Genomic DNA, 11,430 nt, shown 5'->3' on the forward strand with positions numbered 1-11,430 from the left:
GCACAGGCAGGGAGAGGGGCAGCCGCAGACCGTTCCTGACGTCCAATTGGCGCGCCGAGGGGGGAAGGAGGACCCCTCTCCTCTCCTCCCCTCGGCGCGGCGCAGGCGGGAAGGCGCGTGCGCGATGGAGGTGGTGGCCGGCTGCTACGAGCAGATTCTTTTCGGGTTCGCCGTGCGCACCGAGCCCGGACCCGCCGCTCAGGTGCGTCTCCTCCACCCACCCCGGATCACTCGTTATTATTAATTATTATTATTATTATCATTATCATCATCATTATTATTATTATGGCATTTGCCAGACGCTTACTGAGCACGGGCATGGGAGCCAGAGGTCATAATAATGGTAATAGTAACGATGACATTAATTAAGCACTTACTATGTGCAAAACACTGTTCTAAGCGCTGGGGAGGTGACAAGGTAATCAGGTTGTCCCACGGGGGGCTCACGGTCTTCATCCCCATTTTACAGATGAGAGAACTGAGGCCCAGAGAAGTTGTGGCTTGCCCAAAGTCGCACAGCTGACAAGTGAGAAGCAGCGTGACTCGGTGGAAAGAGCCCGGGCTTTGGAATCAGAGGTCATGGGTTCAAATCCCGACTCCACCAATTAGCTGTGTGATTTTGAGCAAGCCGCTTAATAATAATAAATAATGATGGCATTTGTTAAGCGCTTACTATGTGCAAAGCACTGTTCTAAGCGCTGGGGGGGGGGGATACAAGGTGATCAGGTTGTCCCACGGGGGGCTCACAATCTTAATCCCCGTTTTACAGATGAGGGAACTGAGGCTCAGAGAAGTGAAGTGACTTGCCCAAGGTCACACAGCAGACACGTGGCGGAGCCAGGATTCGAACCCATGACCTCTGGCTCCAAAGCCCGGGCTCTTTCCACTGAGCCACGCTGCTTCTAACTTCTCTGTGCCTCAGTTCCCTCATCGGTAAAATGGGGATGAAGACTGTGAGCCCCCCGTGGGACAACCTGATCACCTTCTAACCTCCCCAGCGCTTAGAACAGTGCTTTGCACATAGTAAGCGCCTAATAAATGCCATTATTGTTATTATTAAGTGGTGGAGGCGGGATTAGAACCCATGACCTCTGACCCCAGATCCCGGGCCCTTTCCACTGAGCCACGCTGCTTCCCCCAGAGGTCATGGGTTCTAATTTCGACTCTGCCACTTACCAGCTGTGTGACTTCAGACAAGCCACTTCACTTCTCTGGGCCTCAGTTACCTCTTCTGTAAAGTGGGGATGAAGACTGTGAGCCCCGGCTTGCTTGTATCTACCCCGGCCCTTAGTAGTAATAATAATAATGGTGGCATTTATTAAGCGCGTACTATGTGCAAAGCACTGTTCTAAGCACTGGGAAGGTAACAAGATCAGGTTGGCCCACGGGGAGCTCACAATCTTCATCCCCATTTTACAGATGAGGGAACTGAGGCCCAGGGAAGTGAAGTGACTTGCCCAAAGTCACATAGCTGACAATCGGCGGAGCCAGGATTTGAACCCGCGACATCTGACCCCAAAGGCTGTGCTCTTGCCATTAAGCCACCCTGCTTCTCTTAGTAATACTAATCATAATCATAATAGTAGTAATGATAATACCTTTTGTTAAGCACTTACTATGTGCCAAGCACTGGTCTAAGCACTGGGGGGATACAAGGTAATCAGGTTGTCCCACATGGGGCTCCCAGTCTTAATCCCCATTTTACAGATGGGGGAACTGAGGCACAGAGAAGTCAAGTGACTTGCCCAAAGTCATCCAGCTGACAAGTGATGGAGTTGGGATTAGAACCCATGACTTCTGACTCCCAAGCCCGGGCTCTTTCCACTGAGCCACGCTGCTTCTCTAAGTGGATGAAGACTGTGAGCCCCATGTGGGGCAACCTGATTACCTTGTATCTACCTCAGTGCTTAGAAAAGTGCTTGGCACATAGTAAGTACTTAACAAATACGAACTTTTTTTATTATTATTATAAGGGCTTACTATGTCTCGGGCACTGTACTAAGCGCCGAGGTAGATATGAGCAAACTGGTTTGGACACAGACCTTGTCCCATGTGAGGCTCATGGTTTCAATCCCCATTTTAAGGATGAGGGTACTGATGCCCAGATAATAATAATAATAATAACGGGATTTTGTTAAGCGCTTATTATGTGCCAGGCACTGTACTAAGCGCTGGGGTAGATTCAAGCAAATCGGATTGGACACAGACCTTGTCCCATGTGAAGCTGATTGTCTCAATGCCCATTTTAAAGATGAGGGTACTGATGCCCAGAGAATAATAATGGCATTTGTTAAGCACTCATTACGTGCCAGGCACTGTACCAAGCGGGTTGGAGACCGTCCTTGTCCTATGTGAGGCTCATGGCCTCAATCCTCATTTTACAAATGAGGGCCAGAGAATAATAATAATAGTAGCCTTGTTAAGTGCTTACTATGTGCCAGCCACTGTACTAAGCATTGGGATAGATACAAGTAAATCGGGGTGGATACAGTCTCTGTCCCACGTGGGGCTCACGGTCTCACATTTTACAGATGAGGGAGCCGAACTAAAGTGACTTGCCCAAGGTCACATGGCAGACAAGTGGCAGACCGGGGATTAGAATCCATAATCTTCGGACTCCGACGCCCGAGCTCTGTCCACTATGCCATGCCTCCTACTAACCTCCCTGCCTCTAGCCTCTCCCTGTTCCGTTCAAACAGTGCTGCTTATTGAGCGCTTACTGTGTGCAGAGCACTGTATTAAACGCCTGGGAGAGGACGTAACAACTGTGTTAGCGGGCATGTTCTCTGCCCACAACCACTTTATAGTCTAATAATAACAATAATAATAAAAATAATGGTGTTAAGCACTAAGTGCCAAACACTGTTCTAAGCTTAGGGTAGATACAAGTTAATCAGGTTGGACACAGTCCCCATCCCACTTTGGGGCTTATCATCTTAATCCTCATTTTCCAGATGAGGGAACTGAGGCACAGAGAAGTTGTGTGCCTTGCCCAAGGTCACACAGCAGACAAGTCACGGAGCTGGGATTAGAACCCACATCCTCTGACTCCCAAGCCCTGCTATTGCCACTAGGCCATGTTGCTTTGTTCCAAGTCAACTCATACGTTTCACCTAAGCATTCAGATGCTCCCCTCCCCATGTGGGACGGGGAATAGGTCCAACCTAACTATCTCGTATCTGTCCCAGTGCTTAATATAGTGTTTAGTACATCGTAAACATTTAAGAAACACCATCATCGTTATTATTACGAATCGCGTTTTACCATAGGCTTTCAATCCCAGGAAAGTTCTCAAAGTACATTCTTGTACGTATTTACTATTCTATTTATTTTGTTAATGATGTGCATATAGCTAGAATTCCATTTCTTCTGATGATTTTGACACCTGTCTACATGTTTTGTTTTGTTGTCTGTCTCCCCCTTCTAGACTGTGAGCCTGTTGTTGGGTAGGGACATATGTTGCCGACTTGTACTTCCCAAGCGCTTAGTACAGTGCTCTTGCACGCAGTAAGCGCTCAATAAATACGATTGAATGAATTCAGGTCTAATTCCCAACCAGCCTAGCCTGTGCTCTCTCTCTCAACTTAGCAGTATGGCCCAGTGGGAAGGGCCCAGACCTGAGCGTCAGAGGACCTGGCTTCTAATCCCAGCTCTGCCACTTCCATGCTTTGTGGCCTTGGGCAAATCACTTAACATCTCTGAGTCTCAGTTCCCTCATCCTGCAGAATGGGGATTCAGTTCCTGTTCTCCCTCCTATTTAGACTGCGAGCCCCATGTGGGATCTGATTATCTCACATCTACCCCAGTGCTTAACGAATACTACTGTAGTCTTGGCCCCACCATTGGAGGAGGAAGAGATCCGGAACGTGGTGTTGAATGTGCTCTAAAAAAGTGCTCCTTGACCTGTGCTCGTTTTTCAGACCTGGACCCCAGTAGCGGACTTCACTCACCATGCTCACACGGCCTCCTTGTCCGCGGTTGCCGTCAACAACCGTTTCGTGGTCACTGGGAGTAAGGATGAGACAATCCACATCTACGATATGAAAAAGAAAGTGGAACACGGGGCCCTACTCCATCATAATGGTGAGGAAATCCCCTCCGGGAAAACGACATTGACGTGAATGAGACGATCAGACGTGGGGTGGGGGTGGGTGTCATCCCACCTGTCAGAAAGGAGTCTGAAACACTTCATGGTCCTGATTTCTTTAACCCATTTTCAGAACAGCTTTGCGTTCGGGAAGACGTAAGCATTAACTTCCTGCTGTCGATTCGAAGACATGGAAGGCTCGTCTAGGCTGGAAGCTCCTTGTGGGCAGGGAACATGTCTGTCATCTCTGTTGAATCATACTCTCCCAAGCGCTTAGTATAGTGCTCTGCACGCAATAAGCACTCAGTAATTACCACTGATTGATTGATTGAATAGTTTTGAGGGTCCACATTTGCAGAGGCTTGGGTTGGGTGCTATTGAGAAGCAGTGTGGCTTAGTGGAAAAAGCCCGGGCCTAGGAGTCTGAAGGTCATGGATTCTAATCTCAGCTCCCCCACATGTCTGTTTCGTGACCTTGGGCAAGTCACTTCACTTCTCTGGGCCCCAGTTACCTCATCTGTAAAATGGGGACTAATGACTGTGAGCCCCATGTGGGACAACCTGATTACCTTGTATCTACCACAGTGTTTAGAACAGTGCTTGGAACATAGTAAGCGCTTAACAAATACTATTATTATTGTCGTTATTCAAGTTAAGACCCAGCCTCTTTGCCCTTTGGGAGTTTACCCTTTAACCAACTAATAGAAGCAGCAGTGGTACTAAAATAATTACAGCAGCTGCACCAGACACCTCTCTTGCCTACTAGGGGTTTGCATTCTAATGGGGGGAGACAGACAGTTTATCAGCAGTGAATGAATGAGTATGCAAACATACAGGTGTTGATAGGAGCTCAGTAAAGCTGAAGTTGTCCGGTAGCATGGAAAGTCAGTGACAAAGCTGGGAAGGATACATTTGTCAGCCGTGCTCTACCCATTGGGCTGTAGCATCTCCAAGGAAGATGTTCCTTTCCCTTGGATCCAGTGGGACCTGTACAACAAGGGCTGTGGCTCCCAGCAGCAGCTACTTGGTTGTAATAGCTGCAGCTGAGCTGCATAGACGACAGAATGGCATTCTCTCTGGGACACCAAAGGGGACTCTTGTGCTCCACCCCCTCTCTTCATCCCCCTTTCCCTCTGAAGAGGCTAATGGAGAATTCACAGCAACTGTTTGAAGTGGTGGGTACATAATTAACCTTTGATTTTGTCCCTTTAATTTTCGTATATGATATATAGTATAGTAGTAGCATTCAGCGTTTATTATGTGCAGAACACTGTACTGAGTACTGGGAGAGAATACCAAGGTGGGAATTAGATCTGGTCCAGGTTCCTTAGGGGGCTCACAATCTAAAGTAACTGCATTTAAGAAAATGACCCAGCGACAGTGACATTGGTCCATACTGTTCTCTCTTGTCGGCAGGCACGATAACCTGTCTGAAATTCCACGGCAGCGGACACTTAATCAGCGGCGCAGAAGATGGGTTAATTTGTGTTTGGGATGCCAAGAGGTGGGAGTGCCTGAAAACGATCAAGGCACACAAGTGAGTTAGGCGCCACTTTCTGTTGTTAAAGTTCTTCATTGGGACCAAGAAGCTGAGACTTAACTTCCGCGTTCCTATTTTAGGGGCTGTGTGACCTCCCTTTCTATTCATCCATCTGGAAAATTAGCCCTGTCAGTGGGAACAGACAGAACATTAAGGTGAGTCTTTGATAGCAAGAGCATTTTTTGATAGTAGTCAGGACTGTAATTAGCACCTACTGGACTCTTCAAGCATTTCCTTGTGGCCTAAACACCTGCTTAATTCACACTCCCTCCTCCCCACCCCTTCCCTCCTTTTGTCTAAATTAAGTGGCTTCCCTCTGCTGGTTGTTTTTTTATAGTGTCTGCCTCCTCTTTCTCTTTCATCATCATCATCAATCGTATTTATTGAGCGCTTACTATGTGCAGAGCACTGTACTAAGCGCTTGGGAAGTACAAATTGGCAACATATAGAGACAGTCCCTACCCAACAGTGGGCTCACAGTCTATGTCTGTCAACTCATTCATTCAATCGTATTTATTGAGCGCGTACTGTGTGCAGAGCACTGTATTAAGCGCTTGGGAAGAACAAGTTGGCAACACATAGAGATGGTCCCTACCCAACAGTGGGCTCACAGTCTAGACAACACAACTCTATTGTATTGTCTTCTCCCCATTGAACATTACAGAGATATTCCGAGAGGAAGTCCTCGGTAAGTACTATGGACTGATTGTCAGCCATCGTCCCGTTCTTCATACAAAGCAGCAGTCCCTTATCCTGTATTTCATTTTATTATTTTTGAGTTGGCTGTCAGAGTTAGGGAAGGTTTCCGGTCAGTGCCCTGTCTCAACAAACCAGGCTTCAGAAAAACTCTGAGACCAAATATAGGCTCTCCTAGAAGGCGAGGTGTATGTGTGAACATTTAAAGTGAATAGGAACTACTTTCTCCCTGCCTATAATCTGCCTGGTGAGTCTGTTGCTCTGTAGATGCTTGGGTTGGGAATTAAAGTCCGTGCTTCTGAATTATAAATTTCCCAGGTATTGTTCCGAGGGAAACTGCCGATGATCTGTGTGGTCAGTTAAAAATGTATATTTAGTACTATGGATTGTTTCCTTTCCTTGATTTTTGGGTAACGCCTGATTGTCAGTCTAGATTCTAGCACTCTGGTTCTGTATAAATATTAACTGTTGACGATAATAATGCTAATAGTGGGTTTTTTCCTCTTCCTCTCTCTTTTTATTTCCCAGAACATGGAATCTTATAGAAGGCAGATCTGCATTTATAAAAAATATAAAGCAAAGTGAGTTTTCTGACCTTGGAATTTGTTCTCTAAGAGGTCTCGTTACCTCTGTGTGATTGCTGTCTTTGGAGATGATCTGGGTGTGTTTGGCTCTGCTTTTACTTTCTCCTAGTTTGTGGCGTAAAAGTTCTTTGACTTTTGATGTTATTTCTGAAACCAAAGGCCACATACAACAGACTGAGAATGTAGTCTTTTCATTTTTTTTAACCTGTAGATGCTCATATAGTTGAGTGGTCACCTGGCGGAGAGAAGTACGTAGTTGTCTTCCCGAACAAAATCGACATATACGAACTTGAGACGGCGTCCGTCAGCGGCAGCATCACGAATGAAAAGAGGATTTCCTCGGTTGCGTTTATTTCAGTAAGTGGGCAAGGAGAGAAGGAGGGAGCTGGCACTAGAATATATCCTGCCATCTAGGCGTGGTTTTAACTGAACTTTCCTACTGATTTTTCTCTCTTAGGAGTCTGTCTTGGCTGTGGCTGGAGATGAAGAAATTGTAAGATTGTTCAGTTGCACTACCCAAAAGTGTCTCCATGAATTTAAGGCTCATGAAAACAGGTATTTATTTCTCACCCAGAAAGGCTTTTCTTTCCCCTTGTCTTAAAGCGCACCCTGACTTGAGACTCTTGAGCTGAGGGATATGTTTTTGCCACATTTACTTGTCTGGGGGCCTTTCCCAACAAAAATACTTCTGGTATATGCAAAATGGTGGTTTTTATATTAGCTCAAATGCTCCTGGTCATTGCCTGGAGTCATAGATTTACACAAAGCTGTTCGTAGTGCACTGTACCCATTTATCCTAGCCCCGCCTTGGATCTGATGTAGCCATGCAAGTGAGTACAGGCCCTTAGGCTCAGACCTAACAGAAATCATCCTGTGGGCAAGTAATGAGGTCCCAAATATCTCCTCGGGTTTTTTTTTATTATTTCAGTTATTGACCCCCATATCAGATAACCGTTTCCATGAGACTTAGCAGTGGGAAGTTCGGGTGAGAATTTAGTGGGCCAGGGTGAAAAACAATGTGTGGACTCTGGACATCAATGAAATCCTCCAGATCAGAAAGGAAGTGGTCAGTATGAGGAGTGAGGGCTCCCGGGCTAACCACCCTAGGCAGCATCCAGGGTGGGTAGAAGGAGCTGCTGGTTTCCTACATGCACCGTAACGTGTAGGCCAGTGAAAATGTTATGTTCCTTGGGATTCTTAAAAAGCTCTGCATTGGCACTGGTCAGGTTCTAGCTAGTGGGTGCCAAGGAAACCATCCAAGATGCCAGTTTTTAGGCCTGAGTTCTACTCATGAGTCCACTCATAACTCATCTCCAACTGCCTTGGTTTCTGCTGCTCGGGGTATGGCTCGTGCCTTACCCCTGCGTCCCTGGGGCTTTTGGTGATCCTGGGGAGAGCAAAAGGACTGAGTTCAACACACCAGCAGAGGACCAGGACGTCTCTTGACATCACCACCAGTCGATATGTGAATTCTTGTCAGGCTCAAGTATGTTTGCAAGCTGATCCATTGATTGATGGTATTTGTTGAGCACTTACCGTGTGCAGTGCACTGTACTAAGTACTTGGGAGAGTTCAGTTCAATAGAGTTGAGTGACATGGTCCCTGCCTTCAAGGTGTTGAGATCCTAATTATTGTACATAGTGGAAGTGGGAGAAATAGCAGCATTACAACTGTTTTCAGCGGCAGGCAGAAAACCCAAGTACCAGAAGTTTAAAATAAAAAGTGGCATATATAAGGGCATAAACAACATTGCAGAGACGATACTATGTTTTTCAGTGGTGTCATCACTTCCAACCGAGGTTATATTACTACTTTTTTAAATCCTAGAGTAAAAGACATGTGCAGTTTTGAGGTCCCCGAGCATCCCGTTCTCGTCACAGCATCAAGTGATGGATTCATCAAAATGTGGCAGTTTCAGCAGAAAAAGGTCAGGGGGCTAGAGTTAAAGAGCTAAAATAAGAACATAAATAGTCCAGTATCACACGATGCCTTTTTGGGGGTTAGAATTGAATGGGCGAGGAAGAAAACAGGACAGGGCAAAGCCAAACATGTTTGTGGCCCATCTCATCCTGGATGTTGCTCAGGGAATTTGAATTATTTTTTGTTATTTTGGAAGCAATACGAAGTTATTGATTGCTTAAGGATTTGGTTTATACCTGTTATTTTACAAGCATGGTGTTATGCAAAGTTCTATTGATTGCTGATGCAAAGTTCTATTGATTGCTTAAGGATTTGGTTTATACCTATTCCTTTACAAGCATAGTGTTTTTATACCTAAACTTGAATTGCAGGAAAGTTGAACAGAGATCAACCAATAGAACATCCGACCATCTGAGGAATAACAGTGATGTTACTTTCATTAAATCTGTGTCAGGTTAGCAAGGTTTTCTTACATGCCATCGCCTTGCAAATTTGATTCTAGAAATATTCAGCAACCAGGGCATGGCCAGAAAAGAGCAATGAAGTTATTGTGCCTGAAGAAAGAAGTCTCAAAAGGAAGCCCATTTTAATGAAAAGCTGGAAAGCATCATTTTTAAAAATTGAGTCAATAATTTTAATCATTCCACATTAATCACCATATGCTCATATTTTTCTTCTGGTGTAGAAAACTCCCCTATCTTTACTGTGTGAAATGACCACGAAGGCCAGATTAACGTGCCTTGGCGTATGGCTCGGTAACGTCCCGGACACCAAAGCAGGGCTCCCTGCTGCTGGGGCAGCGGTGCAGGGTAAGCGACATTATTTGCTGTTCCATTATTGTGTTCTTTGAGTGCTCATTTTGTGCAAGACCCTGTGCTAATTGCTGAGGGAAGCATTTGAAGAGATCAAGTTCTGGGGCTCACGAGGTAAAAGGGAAAGCAAGAGGACTTTAAGGTGAGTCTTTGCCTGCCCAAGGTCCCTCAGCAGGCAAGTGGCAGAGGCAGGATTAAAACCCAGGTCCTTCTGACTCTCAGCCCCATGACCTCTGTCCTTTTGTACACCCCCGGCTATGATTGGAGGCGGGAGGAGGCAAAGCCATAACGGCTTCATCTGTCAGACCCCGGGGGACCGTGTCTTAACAGTCCTGTCTTTCTGTTGGGTTACAGTGGGAAAAAGTCCACTTCCTTTGGGGTAATTGTATTGCTCAAATGTTCTGGAGTCCTATTGCCTTGCGGAATTGTCACCAGATTTATATGTGAGGGAAAAAAAAAAACCCAGTTATAATCAGTCACTTCCGGTGTTTCAGGGAGCGAAGAAGAACAGCAATCCACAACAAGCAGTAAGAACCTCGGTCACCCTGTTGAGAATGTTGGACGAGAAAAGGAAGATAGTGTCTCAAAAAAGAGCCAAAAGTCACCCAAGAAAAGAAAATTGGAGAGTACTCAGGAAAAGAAGAAAAAAAAGAAAGGGCGAAATTCAGAATGAGTCTGAGATTCGTCTACTGGAACCGTCCTATTGAGTGAACTTAGTTTTTCGGTCAGATAAATGAAAGGAATTTTTCCATTGCTAGATATCTGGATTTTCCATAGGTATTTTCTTGTATTGTCCCCATTTTCCAGATGAGGAAACCGGGGCCCAAAGAGGTTCAGCAGCTTGCCCAAGAGTGTACTGTAGCCTGGTGACAGCCAGGATGAGGCCACGCGTATTATGTCATGAAGATGCTCACCTCCGTAAATATTCAGCTTAAACTATTAACATTGAAATTGGTGGCAGCGGGATCGCGTAGGGGTATGCCTGACGTGCAATATTTTTTAAACAGATATCCAGCCATTGAGTAAGGTTTCCTTAAAGAACCAGACTTCAAACATGAAGCAACTGGCCACATTATTTTTGCAGGGTCAAGTATGATATCCCTCGGAAAGAAATCTTGTTCAAAAGTGAAAAGCACCCCAGTGCTCAAAAAAAAAAATGTAAATGCATATAAGGTTCTAGCTACTGTAGCTCAACTTCTATTTATGTCCTCTTGGAAGAGCTACGTTTGATAAGTTGCATACAGTAAAGTGTGTTACCTTTCTATCTGTGCTGTGCTTTTTATTCCCACAGAAGCGTGGGGATGGAATCTCCCGTCACAAATGGCGGCGGATGAGCCTCGGTCACGTCCCAGAGATTTACAGGATCGAGAAACTTGTACACGAAGGGGTTATAGTAATGGCACTTGTTCAGCATCCCCCACACTCTCTTTTCCCCATTTAATCAACCTGGGCCGAGCACTATAATAAGCACTTGGGAGTGTACAATACTGTGGAGTTGATAGGCATGATCCCTGACCTCAGAGAGCTTATAGTCAAGTGGGGTCCCTGCCAGTTGTTGAATTATTTGCCCCAGTGGGCACACAAGCCAGTAGGCAGACAGAGGTTAAGCACATGCTGCAGGCAAGATTTTTCATATTGCTGGAGTGTGGGATTTGGGGGGTACACACTGGCCCAGATGGCTGCTGTGGGCGTCCGTGTCTACCATCGGCTGAAAGCCCCCACTCAGTAAGATGGGTCCCAAGAAGAGCCCTGTAGCACTCTGGTGCTGCCAGTCGGTCCAAGTTCCCAGCAC

At 45.9% G+C, this 11,430-nt stretch overlaps 1 protein-coding gene across 1 annotated transcript; it reads left to right on the forward strand.

Moving 5' to 3' along the window:
- The first annotated feature begins 124 nt into the window (after positions 1-124).
- Positions 125-10,899, forward strand: PAK1IP1 (PAK1 interacting protein 1). The gene is made up of 10 exons (XM_038770940.1): positions 125-202; positions 3,921-4,083; positions 5,503-5,623; positions 5,707-5,781; positions 6,851-6,903; positions 7,118-7,263; positions 7,364-7,461; positions 8,734-8,833; positions 9,512-9,635; positions 10,133-10,899. The coding sequence occupies exons 1-10, from the start codon at positions 125-127 to the stop codon at positions 10,309-10,311; spliced, it is 1,137 nt and encodes a 378-aa protein (XP_038626868.1). The 3' UTR covers positions 10,312-10,899.
- The last annotated feature ends 531 nt before the right edge of the window (positions 10,900-11,430 follow it).

The sequence above is a fragment of the Tachyglossus aculeatus genome, chromosome X2 (genome assembly GCF_015852505.1).
Source record: "Tachyglossus aculeatus isolate mTacAcu1 chromosome X2, mTacAcu1.pri, whole genome shotgun sequence".
Classification (NCBI taxonomy): domain Eukaryota; kingdom Metazoa; phylum Chordata; class Mammalia; order Monotremata; family Tachyglossidae; genus Tachyglossus; species Tachyglossus aculeatus.

Bases quoted from the DNA above. Each gene is read 5' to 3' on its own strand.
- PAK1IP1 (XM_038770940.1), top strand. From the start codon at position 125: ATGGAGGTGGTGGCCGGCTGCTACGAGCAGATTCTTTTCGGGTTCGCC. The intron at 5,782-6,850 runs GTGAGTCTTTGA...TTTATTTCCCAG, and splicing joins GGAACAGACAGAACATTAAG to AACATGGAATCTTATAGAAG. The intron at 7,462-8,733 runs GTATTTATTTCT...TTTAAATCCTAG, and splicing joins TTTAAGGCTCATGAAAACAG to AGTAAAAGACATGTGCAGTT.